A 17,210-nucleotide genomic window follows, 5' to 3' on the forward strand; every position below is an offset into this window, starting at 1 on the left:
GGGGGGTGGGGGTGGGGGTGTGGGCAGGGCTTCACGGCTTCTCTTTCTAAACCCTGAAAAAATACGTACCTTGATTGGGACAAGGTGGCACCAGTGGTCAGGTCTAAATTTGAGACTGATTGAGTAGAGTTCAAAAGTAGTCCCTGATTTAACCAAGAAGGTCCTGTGGAGATATCTACAGGGAGAAACAGAAACAGAAGATGTAGGTGCGCTGCAAGCTCTGTGGGTGCTGCTCTTGCAGTTGAAGGGAGCACAGGTGAGGTAAGGCATGAGCCTGGTCTAAATTACAGCTAGGTAAGTCTCCTGCCCTGGGGAGAACCCACGTTTCTTTGGCCTGGAAAAAGGAAATCTCTGGGACGTAAAAACCGGAAAAAAATTTGGGAAGGCGGATGACAGTGAGGAAAAATTCAAATTAAACCACTCACACACAAAAACAATAAAATATAAACCACTCACAGACTCCCAATCTTTTTTCTTAATTAGGACCTGGAGAGGGCAGCTGAGAGTACAGTGATCACTGCACCATTCCTGGACACCTGCTGTCCTCACCACCAAAGACTCTGGTGTAAAAGGCCAAACCCAGGAGCAGGTAAAAAGAAAGTTAAATGAGAAATAGGTAAGAAGCTTTTCACGTGCCCCTTCAGTAAACTCAATGTTGTTACTCATAAAAGATATATTTCTTTTTCCTGGTATCCTTTGCTTTGTAACTCACACTAGCCCTTATGTTATTTTTTAAAATATTTATTTATTTATTTAAAATATTTTATTATTAATGAGAAACACAGAGAGGCAGAGACATAGGCAGAGTGAACCACCCAGGTACCCCAACTAGCCCTTATTTTAAAAGGTCACATGTGGGGATCCCTGGGTGGTGCAGCGGTTTAGTGCCTGCCTTTGGCCCAGGGCGTGATCCTGGAGTCCTGGGATCTAGTCCTGCGTCGGGCTCCCTGTGTGGAACCTGCTTCTCCCTCTGCCTGTGTCTCTGCCTCTCTCTCTCTCTCTCACGAATAAATAAATCTTAAAAAAAAATAAATAAATAAAAGGTCACATGCAGTCAAATTTTTAATGAAGGCGAAGCAGACATTACTGTTTTAATCTGCATAAAATATTTTGGGTGTATCCTTGCAATATTCTTTTCTGTGCATATACCATATTTCTCCAATCACAACCCTGATAAATTCTTATTGTAATTTTAATTAATACTGGCCTCAGTATCTAGAATTTAGCTCAAGGCAGGCAGTGACTGGGACATGTAAGATCTAAATGCTACTGAATGAGTATAGTCTCTTTCACACCAAGTTTACAAGAGGTTAAAGAAATTCTAGAAAGTATTCCTATCGCAACTGATGAATTATTGAAAACTACATCTGAAACTAATGATGTACTGTATGTTGGCTAACTGAATTTAAATAAAATAAAGAAATGTATTCCTAAAAAGAAATTCTGACTTACATTACAAAATAAGACTGTGCAATTTAGTAATGAGCTTTTATTAAAGTTCACTAAAATAGTTTTGTTAATTCCTGTGCAAAAAAAAAAAAACAAACCAAAACAAAAAAAACCCCAAACTATATTAGAAACTCTGCTATCCTGGTACCATGTGACCAAGAGAGAAGCTTCCTATGTAGGAAAAGAGGAAAGGAAATGATTTCATTAACTTTACCATGGCCTTGTGAACCTTTTCCTTTATAGGCTAGTTAAGGCAGCTGTGAAAAAAAAAAAAAAACTTCAATTCTAAGAAGAATAGCAGACTTTAACTACATTAAATAAGAAGCTTGTGCAAGATGAAATTAAAGCCAGAATCCTGTGGTAAATATCAATTAGTATATATGGAAACTTGCTGTCAGAACACAGCTATTTACTTGTTTGTGGGCATTACACAGTAAATTTTCTTTCTTACAATGGCTTTGAAAAGCCTACATTTCTTTCACATTATCGTAAGATACACACAATAGTTCTCACCATCTTACTCAAGAGCCATTCTGCCCCTTTGCACACTACAGGCATTTCTTTTTTTAAAAGTCACCAGAAAGTCCATCTCCCAGCCTACAAATGAAGTCACAAAGAGACCAAAACCACAGAGCCTGCCTGATTGCCCTGAGGCTTTTCACTGAGAATAAGCTAAAATAAAGTTCTGATGATTTATTGAGACCCTTTATTCAGCCCCTGCTGGACTGCCACAATGGCTGGGCTGCTAATAAAACAGCAGGGCTACTCTGGGAGACAGTGGGAAGAACAAAGCGTGGGGGGTGAAAACAAGGGGCAAGCTGGCTAAGGGACAAGAAGAAGGGGTCACACTTGCAGCAGGTGGATGGCGCTGGTTGAAGAACCAAATCCAACAGAAATCAAATCTCAATCAACAAACTCGTGTGTTTTGACCAAAGGGGCAAAACCCTAAAGCAAAATAAAGTAAGAACGAGGGGAACCTGGCTGGCTCACTGGTGAGCATGAGACTCTTGATCTCTGGGTTGTTAGTTTGAGCCCCACATTGGGTGTAGAGATTATTTAAAAATAAAATCTTAAAAAAAATTATTATTAAAGATTTTATTTATTTATTCATGAGAGACAGAGAGAGAGAGAGAGAGAGGCAGAGACACAGGCAGAGGGAGAAGCAGGCTCCATGCAGGAAGCCCGATATGGGACTCGATCCCGGGTCTCTAGGATCAGGCCCTGGGCTGAAAGTGGTGCTAAATCGCCGAGCCACCCAGGGATCCTTTAGTTTTTGTTTTCAAGTGTAGTCGGTATACTCTTTAAAACTCATAATAAAGACAACCTGATGCAAAAACGGGCAAAGGATCTGAACAGACATTTCTGCAAGGAAGATCTACAAGTGGTCAATAAGCACACAAAAAGATGCTTAGCACCATTAGTGCTTAGGAAAATGTAAAATAAAACCACAGTAAAATACTACCTCACACCTACAAGGATAGCAATAATAAAAAGGATGGGCAATAACAAGTTTTGAGAAGGATGTGGACAAGCTGGTAGGATTGTAATTTTGTACACATGCTTTTGAAAAATAATTTGGCAGTTATTCAAAATGTTACACACAGTTATCATACGACCCAGAAATCGTACTACTAGGTACATGACCAAAAGAGGTGAAACTTATGATCACACAAAAATATGTACAAGAATGTTTATAGCAGCATCATTCATGATAGCCAAAAGCGGAAGCAATCCAAATGTCTACCAACTAATGAATGGATAGATAAAATGTGCTATTATTCATACAATGGCAATGAGAAGAGATGAACCTTGAAGACACAATGCTAAGTAAAAGAAGTCAATCACAAAGACTACATAGTGTGTGATTCCATCTATATGAAATGTCCAGAATAGGCAAATCCATAGTGACAAAGCAGATTAGTAGTTGCCTAGGGCTGGGAGGAATGGGGGAATAGGGAGTGACTGTTAATGTATATGGGGTTTCTTTTTCTTTTTGAAGTGATGAAAAATGTTTTAGAATTAGTGATGATTACATAACCTTGTGAATATACTAAATACCACTGAATTGTACATACCATAAAATGGTGAATTATATGGTATGTGAATTAAATCTCAATAAAAAAAAATTAGGATACCATTTCACATCTACCTGATTGGGCAAATGGAACACTTGCACCCTGCAGGTGAGAATGTAACTTGTGAAGTCAAATTTAAAAGTTCTGGCATCATCTAGTGAAGCTGAAGCTGCATGGACTTCTGACCCAGTAATCTCATGCTTTACACTGGCAGGTGGGTACTATGCTATTGTTATAGGAATGTTCAAAGTAGCACTGTTTTTTGTTTTTTGTTTTTTTTTTTTAAAGATTTTATTTATTCATGATAGACATGGCGGGGGGGTGGGGGTGGGCAGAGACATAGGCAGAGGGAGAAGCAGGCACCATGCCAGGAGCCTGACATGGGACTCGATCTGGAGACTCCAGGATCACGCCCTGGGCCAAAGGCAGGCGCCAAACCACTGAGCCACCCAGGGATCCCAGTAGCACTGTTTTTTAACATCAAGAAATTGGAAACAAAACTAAAAGGTTTATCATCAGCAAAATGAATAAACAAGTTGTGATACAGCCATATAATGGAGGTCTGTACAACAGTAAAAATGTATGAATTACAGCCACATTAAACCATATGAATGAATGAAAAGATCACGTTGAGTGGAAAAAACCTGTATCACTAAAGAATATATATATCTCACACACACACACACACACACATATAAATATATACATTTATATAAGGTCAGAAATAAGTAAAATTAAACAATAAGTTGCTTCCAGTTTACTATATTTGCATTTATATCTCTCTAAAGAAAAATAAATGATGATAAATAAGCAATTCAAGAGAATGGTTACGTTTCAAGGGCACAGAATGTAAGGTGGGCATACAGTGGACTTTAATTTTCTATGAGGAAGGTTTTAACAGGTTTAGGTTTGACATGGAGTCAGGGACAACATGTGAAAAGTGTTAGTTAACATACCTGTGATATAACCTTCTAATGCCTTTGGCACCAATGATTTAGCAAGTTTCAGATCTTCCAGAGAGCATTTGCCTGACTCCAGGCCAAAGGACATTCCCATTCGTTTCAGCACTTCTATGTCATCATGGATCTCAAAGGTGTTGTCAAAATTAAAAAGATATTCAAACCTGTATCAGAAAACAAAGTTAGTATGGGGTTTCAGTGGTATAGGGGAGGTCTGCATAGTGTTGTACTTTGTACATTACACGCAAGAATGAGGGCCTAAATTCAGTTATAGTACTAGGAACTGTCACTGTTGAGAGCAGTAACAGTCATTCTGCTGTGTTCAGGGGGAAATGACATCTCAAAGAAGACACTTTCCCAACTAAAACAGTTTTCCTATGACAAATAATAGGAGTCCATAAACTTCAGTTGTTACAAACAGGGAACAGAAACTCTGGTGTAAAGCCAACACTTTCAAAGTTGGCTACAGTTTTGTCACAGAAGACAAATTATTAAGGAAGACTTTTCAGTTTAGTATAATATATGACATCCCTACTATGAGTTGGCCTATCAGGTTTGAGAGAGAGAAAAAAAAAACCAATGAACTATTTTGGATGCTTACTTCATTTTCCTGAGTCAAGTGTCAAGCTATAGAATTTAGATAAGCAATAAGTGGAAGACTTTTCACAAACAAACCAAAACCCAAATCCTGTCTTGCGAGCCTAAGAAGTGAAATAAATGACTTAAGGAAAAAGTGCACATTTACAAATGTCCTTGAAAAGTACCAAATCAGAATGCCCAGCTGCCCTGTACAATGTTTCAAAAAAACACAGTCCTTTTGACTCCTAGGCTGGGCCCTGGGGCACCTTTACCCATAGGCCTCAGTTGCACAGGGACTGAGTGCAGATGAATGTTTTGGCACAGTGGTGGGTTTATATTGTCATAAAATTCTTATTAAAATCACATGAAGGTAAAATAATTCATGCTAGATTTTAGGTCAGGGCAAAAATTACAATTTAAAATGAAATACCATGTTTAAATAGTCTGAAGTATTATATAAATGTGAATAAAGGACATTAACAAATTTTCAGTGAAAAACACACAAAAAATTTGAAGCATGTGCCTGTCAAGGAGATGATTCCTGGTAAATGTTAAAAGCAGATGGTTTTGTAAATTTAATCCCCATTGTGAAGAGCCTCAAGGCTAATTAAGAGGAAAAGATTGTATCAACAAAGTAACTGAAAGACAAGGCTTTAGGACCTACTTTGAGTAACAAGCTTCTACAAGCTGCTCACAGCCTCCTTCCCTACACTAAGTTGGGCTGGGAAAGGGCATGAGTCAGTAACCACCTACATAGGGATGGAAACCTTACCAGGTCCCAGCCTGGGACAAACAGAATCCATAATTCCCTTAGGCCAATGGTTCCCAGATCTTCCTGCTACTCTTTTTAGGCTTGGAAGACTAAGGGATGAAGAGAATTTAATAATCCCTCACAAAACAAGAGGCTGACTGGAGAGAGGAACTAGAATTCTAAGACTGTTTCTCCTGAAAATACGTTAAACATTCTCCAGGAGTCTCAGTTTTATGAGAATATGTTAATAGTCCCTGTAAGATGTAGGTTTTTGTGAAGATTCTGCAATTGTGTGAATAATAATATAGACACGTACCATTTACTGACCACTGGGCTGGGTTCTTTAAGATTTATCTACAACTTTTGAAAATCAGCAAGTTAAATACTATAAATCCTACTTTTGAGGAGGAAGCATCCAGTTCTCAGAAAGGTTAAGAAACTATGTAGCTAGAGGAAAAACTGAAAAATGGATCTTCTGACTTCATACTATTTTTATGTCTATAGTCTTAATTATCAAATACTTTTGAGATCCTTGCTCACTGTTTTTTTTTTTTTTTTTCTTTTGGCACCTTCTTATTTAAGTGACCTAGAATCTCTGTATGCAATCAAGATAAAGAGGGGAAGCAACACTGCCTGAGAAAAGAGTGGAAAAGACAAGGGAAGGAAAGCCCAAGGGCCATGCCGTAGCTCTAAGGAGACCAGAGGCCGAAGTCTCCCTGGACAGTCTTAGACTATGCCTGTGGGACTGATGTGATTACTGAGCACTCTTTTACTTTCAAATGGATCCCAATTTGGTCAATAAATTATATGCTGACTCCTTGTGACAGCAGCTAATATTTATAAAGTGCTTGCCTTGGGTCAAAACCTTTATAGACATCATCGTATTTAATCCTCACAAGGCTAGTAGGATGTGATAGAGGCTTTGGAATCATCCTCTTTTGTTCTTCAGAACATTGCTCTGAAGCAGCTAAATGGGGGAGCCCCAATCCACACTTAGGTCTTTCTCACTCCACACCTTATTCCCTTAAATATCTCAGGATACTGGTCACAGCCTGAAGATCACTGCTATTTTCATGAAGAGTAAAATAAGTTACAAATTAACTAGTAGTATTTTAAAAACTGTGCCATTGCTCACTTGCTATGATAAGTATCATCAACTTTAGTTAAAATGTAAAAAAATGCTGGTGGGATTGTAAATTGGTGTAGCCGCGATGGAAAACAGTATGAATGTTTCTCAAAAAATTAAAAACAGAACTACCACATGATCCAGCTATTTCACTTGTGGGCATATATCTGAAGGAAATAAGATCACTATTTCACAAAGATACCTGCACCCCCATGTTCACTGCAGCATTATTTATAATAGCCAAGATACAGAACCAACCTGTCTTCTGACATATGGACAAAGAAAGTAAATGTAGAGTATGTCTGTTATCTGAGTGTGTACAAATGGAATATCTGGCCATAAAAAAGAAGGAAATTCTGACATTTGCAACAACATGGGTGGACCTTGAGGGAATTCTCCTCACTGAAATAAGATGACAGAGAAAGACAAGTACTGTATAATCTCCCTTATATATGGAATCTAAAAAAAAAAAAAAAAAAATGAAGTCACAGATGCAGAGAACAGACTATTGGTTGCCAGAGGTGGATGAAATGGGTGAAGGTGGTCAAAAGGTATAAACTTCTAGTTATAAAATAAATAAAAAAAGAAAGCAGACAATGCACCTAGCATTTTCATGCCCATTCATTCATAAGCAGAAGCATACTCCAATACCATAGAGCAAACCAGAAAAACAAAGAAACTGCCCTAATGCCACATGTTGACCTAAAATATTTCCACAATAAACTATGCAAGTGAATCACCAGGAAAACTACCTTGTCCCAGGCCCTCACTGATGGTCTACTTTGAGGCAGTTACTTGCCCAGGGTTCCCACAGAGTGTACATACATGCACATCCTGGCTGGGGTCCAGGCTCCACTATGCGTATAGTATAGGCAGCACAGAGCCAGGCACAAGACAGGGGGCTGCAGAGGGTGAGTGATGAAGAATGCACTAGTAGATGGCAGCAGTCCATCAGCGAAGGTATTTCCCATGCCCCAAGGAGGTCAGCCCAGCCTGCCCGGGGGCTCAGATAACGAAGTACACCCTTCTTTATGTTGCAAATGCTAGGAATGTGTTAACAGGAGGCTGGCCCTACAGTCCTCCCCTAGTTCTCCACTCACTTGTCACTGGAGATGCTGCAATCTATGACTGTTTTTCTGCTTGTATTGATGATTATAAATGGCAGCTGAATGGTGGAGTTCAGAGCCGGAGGGCCCTGGTTCTGTTGTTCATTTTGCCGATTTCGCTGAACCAGGTTTTTGAAAGCGATTTGCTGTAATGATCAATAAAAAGAATATGGTCATTTAAAGTGAATAAGTGATTTGGAATTAAATGAATTAAAATAAATGCATTTAAGGAATAGTTTAAAATTAAAGAGTTTAAAGAGGCTGTCTACCTATTAGTTAATTAAAATTAAATAGTAAAAAAGAAAAGATTAGAATGATCTAACTCAGACACATTTCAAGGGAAAAAACATACATGAATGAAGGGAAAAAACATAAATGAATTTTAAATGATGTCTAACATCATCCTAATATAAATAATGGGACCTATGACTCCCATCACCCATAGACACAGGATCTTACAAATCTGGGAGAGCCCAGCAGCTCTTGCAACTCTTCTTAGAGTGACACAGAGAAAGTGATACTAAGTGAACTTATATTTCCCATTTATCTTAACTTTTTTTTTTTTAATTTTTATTTATTTATGATAGTCACACAGAGAGAGAGAGAGAGAGAGAGGCAGAGACACAGGCAGAGGGAGAAGCAGGCTCCATGCACCGGGAGCCCGACGTGGGATTCGATCCTGGGTCTCCAGGATCGCGCCCTGGGCCAAAGGCAGGCGCCAAACCGCTGCGCCACCCAGGGATCCCATATTTCCCATTTATCTAACACAGACTCTTGGGAGTTTGGGGTTAAATACACCTTTTAGATTGTCTAGCTCAGGATATGCAAACTTTTCGTCAAATGAAATCTATGGGACACCATATAAAACAGATAAAAGTAGTACTGCTGTGCCTGGCTGCAGTGGGGCAGGGAGTCCGGAGCCCAGCTGGCTCTGCCCTCACTCACCCCTTAGGTTTCTAGGGTACCTCCACAGAACTCCTGCATCCTCAGGGCATAGCTGGGATCTGGCCCAACTCACCCCCCGCACCTGATATCTTCCAGACAAGAAACTGAAGGTTAGCACTTATATCAAGGCCTGCATTTTTATCCTGAATCTTGCTATTTTTAGTTATACCCATTATTTGCAAGTCATAGAAGTGACTGCCCACCCCCTTTTAATAAGGCAAACGTTTCAGAGAATTCCATAGCTAGAAAGACTATGCAATTCAACTTTTTCATCTGCTCATGAAAGAGTGGTTTTAAATATTCCTAAAGTCAGATCCACTCATTCCCTTTTATTGGTGTGTCCCATCTTCTCATCCAGTAGTGATGAATTTAAGTGACTTTCTATGTTTTAGCACTCTTACCCTAGGATTATTTATTTTAGGTTCTGAGCCTTAACAAAAGTTTAAGATTATTTTTATCTTAAAATGACTGGGTACTATCCCTAGAAAGTAAAAATTTACTCCTAAAATGCACAAAACAGAAGGGACACCAATTTATTCTAGCCCTAACAGTGTGTCCAAAAATCACCAGCAGTACCAATCACAATCAAAACATTTACCAGTTATCAATACGATCAAACATTACTTAAGTCAGACTTCATTATTTTCTGCTGGTAAAGAATGAAGGCTGTTTTATATTCTTTGCTTAATATATTTAATGTTGAAAAAAATGCTACTGATACTGTAAGACTGAGACAAGGAATGAAATGTTTGGATACTTCTGCTTAGATTCTCTTCCCTTCTACTAGAAAAAGCATCTCAGGAGATGATGTCATACTTTGCCCTAGCTTTGTGGACCTAGTGCCAATGGCAGGGTCATGCCTGGGAGGGAATATCAACAGTGATAAATCAGAGTTCTTATATATTTATGACTCACTATTCAATACTGTGTACATTTAATAGTACATCAAAGATTTTTTCAGGCCAAGAAAGCAGTAAAAACACATATAATGTTATTTTGATAGTAAAAAGAAAAATCACGTCCCGTTTGTTTTGGATTCATTTCCTTCGTTGACCTTTGATTGATTTCCTTCAGCCTTTTGTTCTTTTCCAGGTTCATTAACATCAATTTCAGAAGCTGAACACAGGGCAGGCTCAGCCATTCATTTTGCTATGTATTAATAGCCCTGGAAAAGGTTTAAGGGCTGGTAGGGCCAGTTATATAGAGAAAAGTAGGGTATCTGGATTACCTATAGATATCATCTACTCACACCATTCCTCTTCTACATTACCAAGGATAAATGAGAAATGGTGCCATGTAAGTAAAACTTACCTGTGTCATGTGATGTGAGTGGTGACACTGACTTGTTAAAAATCAAGCTAGCTTTGCCAGGGTAAATTACTAATGTTCAGGGACATGTTTAATTTACTGTCAGTGACAGCTTTTGAGAGATGCACAACACAGCAGGAAATAAGCTGTATGTATGTCTACCAGAAGACCAGAGAGTAGTTGTTTCCAGTTATACTTTGGGTTTCACTTTAATATTAAGAGAGACCTACTTTTTAAATGTTGACAGCTAGGTTGCCCCTGGGTTGAAATTTAGAAATATCTGGTTTGAGACATACAAAAGGAAAATAAATTTAGGACTTAAAAAATACAGTGTTCACTGTACAAAGATAAGCAGAGGAAAAAATATTCAAGTTCATTCTTTATGAAGGCTATCTAGGGATGTGAACGTCCCACAGACAGGACGGTGACCGTGCTTAGCACCATTCTTTTCGAGAAGCAAATTATTGTGGGTATACTAATAGACAGGTTTTTCATGAACGCTATGCCAAAAATCAAGCTCTAGAATGAAGGTAGGTCATGAAGGAAGGTCCCATGAAGGTAGGCTCTGAGGGAACCTGAGGAAGGCCTGGCATAGCAGTGAGGGAGTGTGAGCTAGCAGGGAGCCGTGTGGGCATAGGGACAGCATCGGCAGCTGGGGGAAGGAAGGGACAGCATGGATTAGAAGCTAGTGCCTGGCAGGCCAGGTCGCAGGAGGCAGACTTGCAGAGAGAGGAGCAAAGGAATAAACAATCAGCTTTCAAGTTTTTTGTTCTGTTTTATAAGCTGTGGAATACTCTTTTCAAACAAAACCTTATTTGGAAATTCAGTATGAAAAAACATATAAAGTGCTCATTCCAGCCCTAGCTCCTCAGGTAGGTCCTCCAGGGCTCAGAGTGAAAAGCAGACACGGAACACAATGAGGAAGAAAGAAATGGCCTCATCAGGGTGGAACTTCGCCTTTGGAGTATGCTGTGTTTGGGCAATCTCTGCTCTATCTGCTGCTACTCTTTTGCCCTTGCTCTTCTACTTCCTTTCCTACTTCCTTCCCAGGTCATATATAGGTCTCTGCAAGGGCTAAACGGTTTTCTCTTGCTGCTCTGATTTATACATGAACGTAAAATAAAAAGAACACATGTAACTATCTAGAAAGGGAAAAACAAAAATGTGGAGTATTTAAGAATACCTCACATACTCTGTCCATTAGATCAAGGGAGTGTTTTGGAAAAACCCTACTACGATATTTGATAATTTAACTGTTACCTTTATTTCTGAAAAAAATGGATTACATCAAAAATTAAATAGGTTCTAACGGCTGTCAAATCAAAGTGGATTTTATGAGTGTTTGGAAGCTTTTCATATAAAGACAATTTGCTGATTAAAAAAAAAAGCATAAAGACCCTCTGGTTCATTTTAAAAGGGTTTCTGATTGCTCTGAAAATGACCCCAGTGTACTGCTCAAATGAATTTTTACAGCAACTGCAATTACCGAAAATAAAATTTACAAAAGTCCATGTGATTTTATCTCATATGATTTTTATAAATCGGCTCTATTATATTTTAAAAAACCATCCAAATTCTAGGCAGTTATCCAAAACAGTATAAATACAGGGATCCTTATTACACTATAAAAGCAAATTTTCTTAAAAAGAAATGCATTTTTAACTTTTGGTATTTCTATGAAGCTTACTGAATCACCACATATTATTCCGTTGTTTATAGATAATAAGTCATTATAGGTGGATTTGATTATCTTACTCAAAGTGCCTGAAGTTCAACTAGTCTTACTTCTTTATATTCTAAATTGCTAAAATAAACACATACAAAAGGACCTGAGTTTCTATTCAGAATAAAGGTCAGAAGTAAATCGCTGTGTCATGTAAGTCACACACAGGGCAGGTGACATGCCATGGGGCCATGATGATGGTGAGAGACAGAACCAACCATCTTAAAGGCAGACCATGTGGATGGTGGTGAGCACAGATGAAGAGAAGGCCGCCCCAGATTGGTCCCATCGGACACTACTCAAAAGGGACCCAAAGTAGAAAACACTGATTCTAAATGCAAGTAAGGAGAGCAGTAGAATATAGGCAGGGAAAAGAATGAAAACCATCCCAGCATCTATACCTGCAGGAGAAGTTCTTGCAGCTGGGCCCGCTTCTGCTTTATCCGTTCTATCCTCCTCTGCTTCTCTATCTTTAAAACATAAGTTACAAAATATCATGAACATATGGAAAGTATAAAGTACAGCTCACTTTCCTGGTTCCAATTCTGAGATATCAAGAATTTTCCCCAGGGGTGCCTGGGTGGCTCAGTCGGTTAAGAGTCCAACTCTTGGTTTTGGCTCAGGTCATAATCTCAGGGTTGTGGGATCGAGCCCCACATTGGGCTCTAGGCTCAGTGCAGAGAATCTGTTTGGGTTTCTCCCCCTCTTTATTTCCCTCTGCCCCTCTCCCTGCTCATGCTTTGTGTTCTCTCTCTCTCTCTCTCAGATAAATAAATAACTCTTAAATTTTTTTTTCCTTAAAACTCAATCCATTTTAACTATCAATATCAATTAAGGCATATCACACCTTTTTGGGAAGCAGGAGTTAGGGTAAGCAAGTAGGCACGATAACAGAATTGTGGCAACTATTATCAATAATGAAATCCATCCACTTAATAAAATCTTGGTATGCAGTACTTGTTGCTATTTCTTACTCAATTCTAATCAGAATCATAGCTAACACTTAGTGAAGACTTACTCTGTGTGTCAGCAACTCAACTAAGCACTTCACACACATCTTTTTTTTTTCCTTTACACATCATCTTAATGCATCTTCACAAAACTCTATGAGGTAAAGTACTGTTGTTACCCATTTTGCATGTAAGGAAATGGAGGCATAGAGGGTGAAGTAACTGCCCAAGGTCACATAGTTCGTGAATGTTAAGAGTCAGGATTTGAACCTAAACTATTTGGTTCCAGAGGCCCTCCTATTAATTACTTTCCTATATTACCCCTAACCTGAAGAATGAGGTAAGATCTCATTTAAGATCTCAGTTTAAATGGCTTTATTTTTTTTTTAAGATTTTATTTATTTATTCATGATAGACAGAAAGAGAGAGACAGAGACACAGGCAGAGGGAGAAGCAGGCTCCATGCCGGGAGCCCGACTGGGACTCGATCCCGGGACTCCAGGATCGCGCCCCGGGCCAAAGGCAGGCGCCAAACCGCTGAGCCACCCAGGGATCCCCAGTTTAATTGACTTTTTTTTTTTTTTATTTTTTATTTTTTATTTTTTTTTTTTTAATTGACTTTTAAATGGACATTGCTCCTAATACAGATAGCCTACATATTCAATATATAATTCCTACTTGTATACGGAACATGCTTATGGGACTAACAAATTTTTGCTTATTGAGGCTTAGTTATCAGCTTAATATTACTGGTAATAAAAATGATCCTTAAATTCCACTCTATCAGAAGGAGAAAAGGAGGTCATTTCCATTGTAGAATATGGATAATATTCTACAACTTCTGACGAATGTCTAATTTCTCCCTCCACCCACAAGTTATACCAAGTAAGTTTTGATTTGATGAGGGGAAAAGGGCTGAGAAAAACAAGAAATCAACCATATTTATTGCCAGAAACTCTATTTAACCTCAATTTATTCCATTTATGGCCATTATAGTATAAGTATGTCAAATCAATTTAAAACCAGTAGGTCAGAGTACATGCTCATATAGGAAAAATTGTCTATAATGATTAAAGTTAATGGAATAAAAAATTTTTTTGTTTGTTTTGGTTTTTGGATTTTATTTGAAAGACGGGGGGGGGGAGAGAGAGAGAGAGAGAGAGAGCGCGCGCACACAAGAGAGAACATGAGCAGAGGGACAGGGGGACTGATATGGGACTCAATCCTGGGACCCTGAGATCACGACCTGAACAAAAGGTAGACGCTTAACCAACTGAGCCACTGAGGCACCCATAAAAGCTGTTTTTGCACATATCATCCTAAAAATCATAGAAGCTGAACATTCTATCCTTTCTGATAAAGATACAGATGAAATACCATTCTGTTGCCACTGATGTGAGAGTCAAAGATAAAAGTTTAAACACAAAAGGTAAACAGCCAGTTTCCTTTTGTTTTGTATCCCTATAGCAAGCATTTCATCAAATAAGATATTTCTATTCATGAATTGTCCAAAACTTCTTAGTAGAGTGCTCAGAATTAAGCTAGAATAAAATAAAAATCTTATCTAAGAAACTGTAAAAATCAAGTCAATTAATTTCTGTGTCCCTCAGTTTCATCAAAGTATATACCTTGCTAAATCTCCTTCCAGTTCTAAAATTCTACACAGAAGAGTCTGTTAAAAAAAAAAAGACATAGTATACGAGAATAATTAGAAATATTTTAATATATGCATTTCTAAATTAAAATGCATCTTAGGTAAAATAAAGCAAACTACTATCTAAAAACAGTTTCCTCACTTACCTCAAGATTTTGACATTCCTGAGCAGAATTGGTAGGCAAGCCAATCCACTTGATTTCTTTTTTTTCCTTTGAAATTATGTTCATTGCCATTAGCACATTTAAAGCATCATAAACTCTTCTCCTAATATTCTTCTGATCATAAGCCTGCTAAAAAGTATTTTTAATGAGTGATAAATTGCAAAGGTTAAGATACAGTCACAGGATATTAAGATATCCTGTTTAATATTATTATTATAATATCTTTAGAGTGCTTAAAGAATTCTATACCCAGTGAAAATATCCTTCAAGAGCAAAGATGAGATAAATATACTTTCAAACAATCTAAAACATAATACAATCTAAAAAATAAAGATTATGTTACCAACAGATCTAAATTTAAAAATACTAAAGGGCCTTCTTTTGGGAGAAGGAAGATGGATGGGATCCAAGATGGGAGTTTGGAGATGTAGGATGGAATGAAGACCAACTCAAAAGATAAATATACGGGTATATCCCAATTAACACTCAGTTTATAAAACAATAATGTCTTGTGGAATCAAGAATATAGAACTAACATACATGACAATAGTATTATATCAGAAAGGGGTAATGGAGTTGTTAGTTAAAGCGAGCTAAACCTCTCCATTGTCTGGGGGATATGAGACTTTGAAAAGTCAAGGATGCATGTTTTAAGCTCTAGGTAAACCGTGCTTTTCAAGTATGTGGTCCAAGTCCGTGCTGATCTGTAAACTGTTACTAGTCTACAATGAAAATAGCGAACTTGCACCAAAATGTCATCACAAAGATCAATAAGCATACTGTTTACTTCAGCTGATTTTTTTTTCTTTCTTTGGTAGCAAGATTTTTTAAAAAAAGATTTTATTTATTTATTCATGAGAGAGAGAGAGAGAGAGAGAGAGAGACATAGGCAGAGAGAGAAGCAGGCTCCTCACAGGGAGCCCAATGCGGGACTCAATCCTGGGACTGGGATCACGCCCTGAGCCAAAGGCCGATGCTCAACCACTGAGCCACTCAGGCATCCCCGTAGCAAGATTTTTTCAATGAAGGAGACTGTGTTAAACTTAGATTGTGGAAAAAGTCCCTTATTTTATTATGGACAAGTAGCTCCTAAGGAAAAATCCAATCAATAAAATGCCATGATAATAAAGGATGGTGGAGAACACGGAATACAGAACTAAACTTAAATAAGTGGGAGATTTAAGTTATAGAACCGAATGTAAATATTAGAAATCCTGGCACTGTGGAAATAATGATAATATAGTAAAAAAATACCAGGAGGAGACAACAAAATAGGCTTGCTCGTGTTCTCCTTGCTATTTTAAGGGGTATGGGATTCAAAGCAGATTAACTATTTAAACAGATGAAGTAAATAGTAACACAGGTTTTGGCACAATATATTTATTTAAAGTCATAAAAACAAACTGTAATAATATTACTCTTTTAACAACTACCACTAAGATATTCAATCTGTATCTGTGGTAGACAAAAGATGGGACATGCAAGTAGATAGAAGCATATTAACTTTTTCCCTTCATAATCAACAGATATTGGTTTATAGGTAACAACAAAAGAAACAAAATACTGAAGTTACTTAAAGTTATAAAGATAACCAGTTAAAGAACTAAAGACTACAAACCTTCCAATTTATATATTTATAAAAAAAAAATAACACAGCAGTGAATAGACAGAAAACCCCCAACTCTTGCTTGTATTCAGGGATGAGGATGGGGTTGGTAAGTTAAAATTTATATTAGATGATAAAATGTGTTAAGAAGAAATGCCTCGGTACAGTGACATCTGAATAAAAATTGGAGAGAAGAGAGAAACCATATGGCTCCTTAGCAGAGATTCAGACATAGGAAATAGCAAGTCTAACAGTCTGATAAGGAACGTACCTGGCATATTCACCCCGAAACAAAAAGCAAACAAAAACCCACCAATCTCATTCATGGCTGTCAGTGTAAAACTCCTAAATTTTCAGGAAACACACAGAATTTGATTGAATTCAATATCCATTTCTGAATTTTTTAATTAAGAAAAATGAAAGAAATATTCATTTAAAAGATCAAGTTATGGTTGCTATAATTTCAAGATAAAACTTTTATCATAAGGTGGCTAGAGTATAGTAACTGGGAGAGTTCCTAGTAGGAGATGAGATGAGAGAGGTAATGGTGGGCCAGATCATATAGGTCTTGTAGAACATTTTGAAAATTTCCACTTTCACTCAGAATCAGAATGCGACATACCTTCTCTACAGGTGCCAGAGAAAAGAAAAAAAATGCATTACCAAATAATGGCTCACAAGAAAAATCTCAAAGCAATTTTAAAAAATATATAAATAGTTCAATTTACAAAAAAAATCCCTATTACCTGGAAATATAAAAATTCTAATGCCATTCTTAGGTCAGAGAGGAAACTAAAACCAAAGTTGCAGAATAT

The 17,210-nt window shown here is 37.7% G+C and overlaps 1 protein-coding gene across 12 annotated transcripts in view; it reads right to left on the reverse strand.

Annotated features, from left to right (window-relative positions):
* The window catches only part of TFDP2 (transcription factor Dp-2), a 167,121-nt gene that overhangs the window by 12,657 nt on the left and 137,254 nt on the right, over window positions 1-17,210 (reverse strand). For 7 of the 12 annotated variants that reach the window (XM_049099896.1, XM_049099898.1, XM_049099900.1 and 4 more), the window contains 5 exons: window positions 14,772-14,918; window positions 12,423-12,491; window positions 8,040-8,191; window positions 4,481-4,647; window positions 70-175 (listed from right to left, as the gene is read on the reverse strand). In XM_049099896.1, the coding sequence (XP_048955853.1) occupies window positions 70-175; window positions 4,481-4,647; window positions 8,040-8,191; window positions 12,423-12,491; window positions 14,772-14,918 (641 nt within the window). The remainder of the gene's footprint in view (window positions 1-69; window positions 176-4,480; window positions 4,648-8,039; window positions 8,192-12,422; window positions 12,492-14,771; window positions 14,919-17,210) is intronic. The other 5 variants (XM_049099899.1, XM_049099897.1, XM_049099903.1 and 2 more) reach the window with 1 other exon arrangement.

The sequence above is a fragment of the Canis lupus genome, chromosome 23, assembly GCF_003254725.2.
Source record: "Canis lupus dingo isolate Sandy chromosome 23, ASM325472v2, whole genome shotgun sequence".
Lineage (NCBI taxonomy): Eukaryota > Metazoa > Chordata > Mammalia > Carnivora > Canidae > Canis > Canis lupus.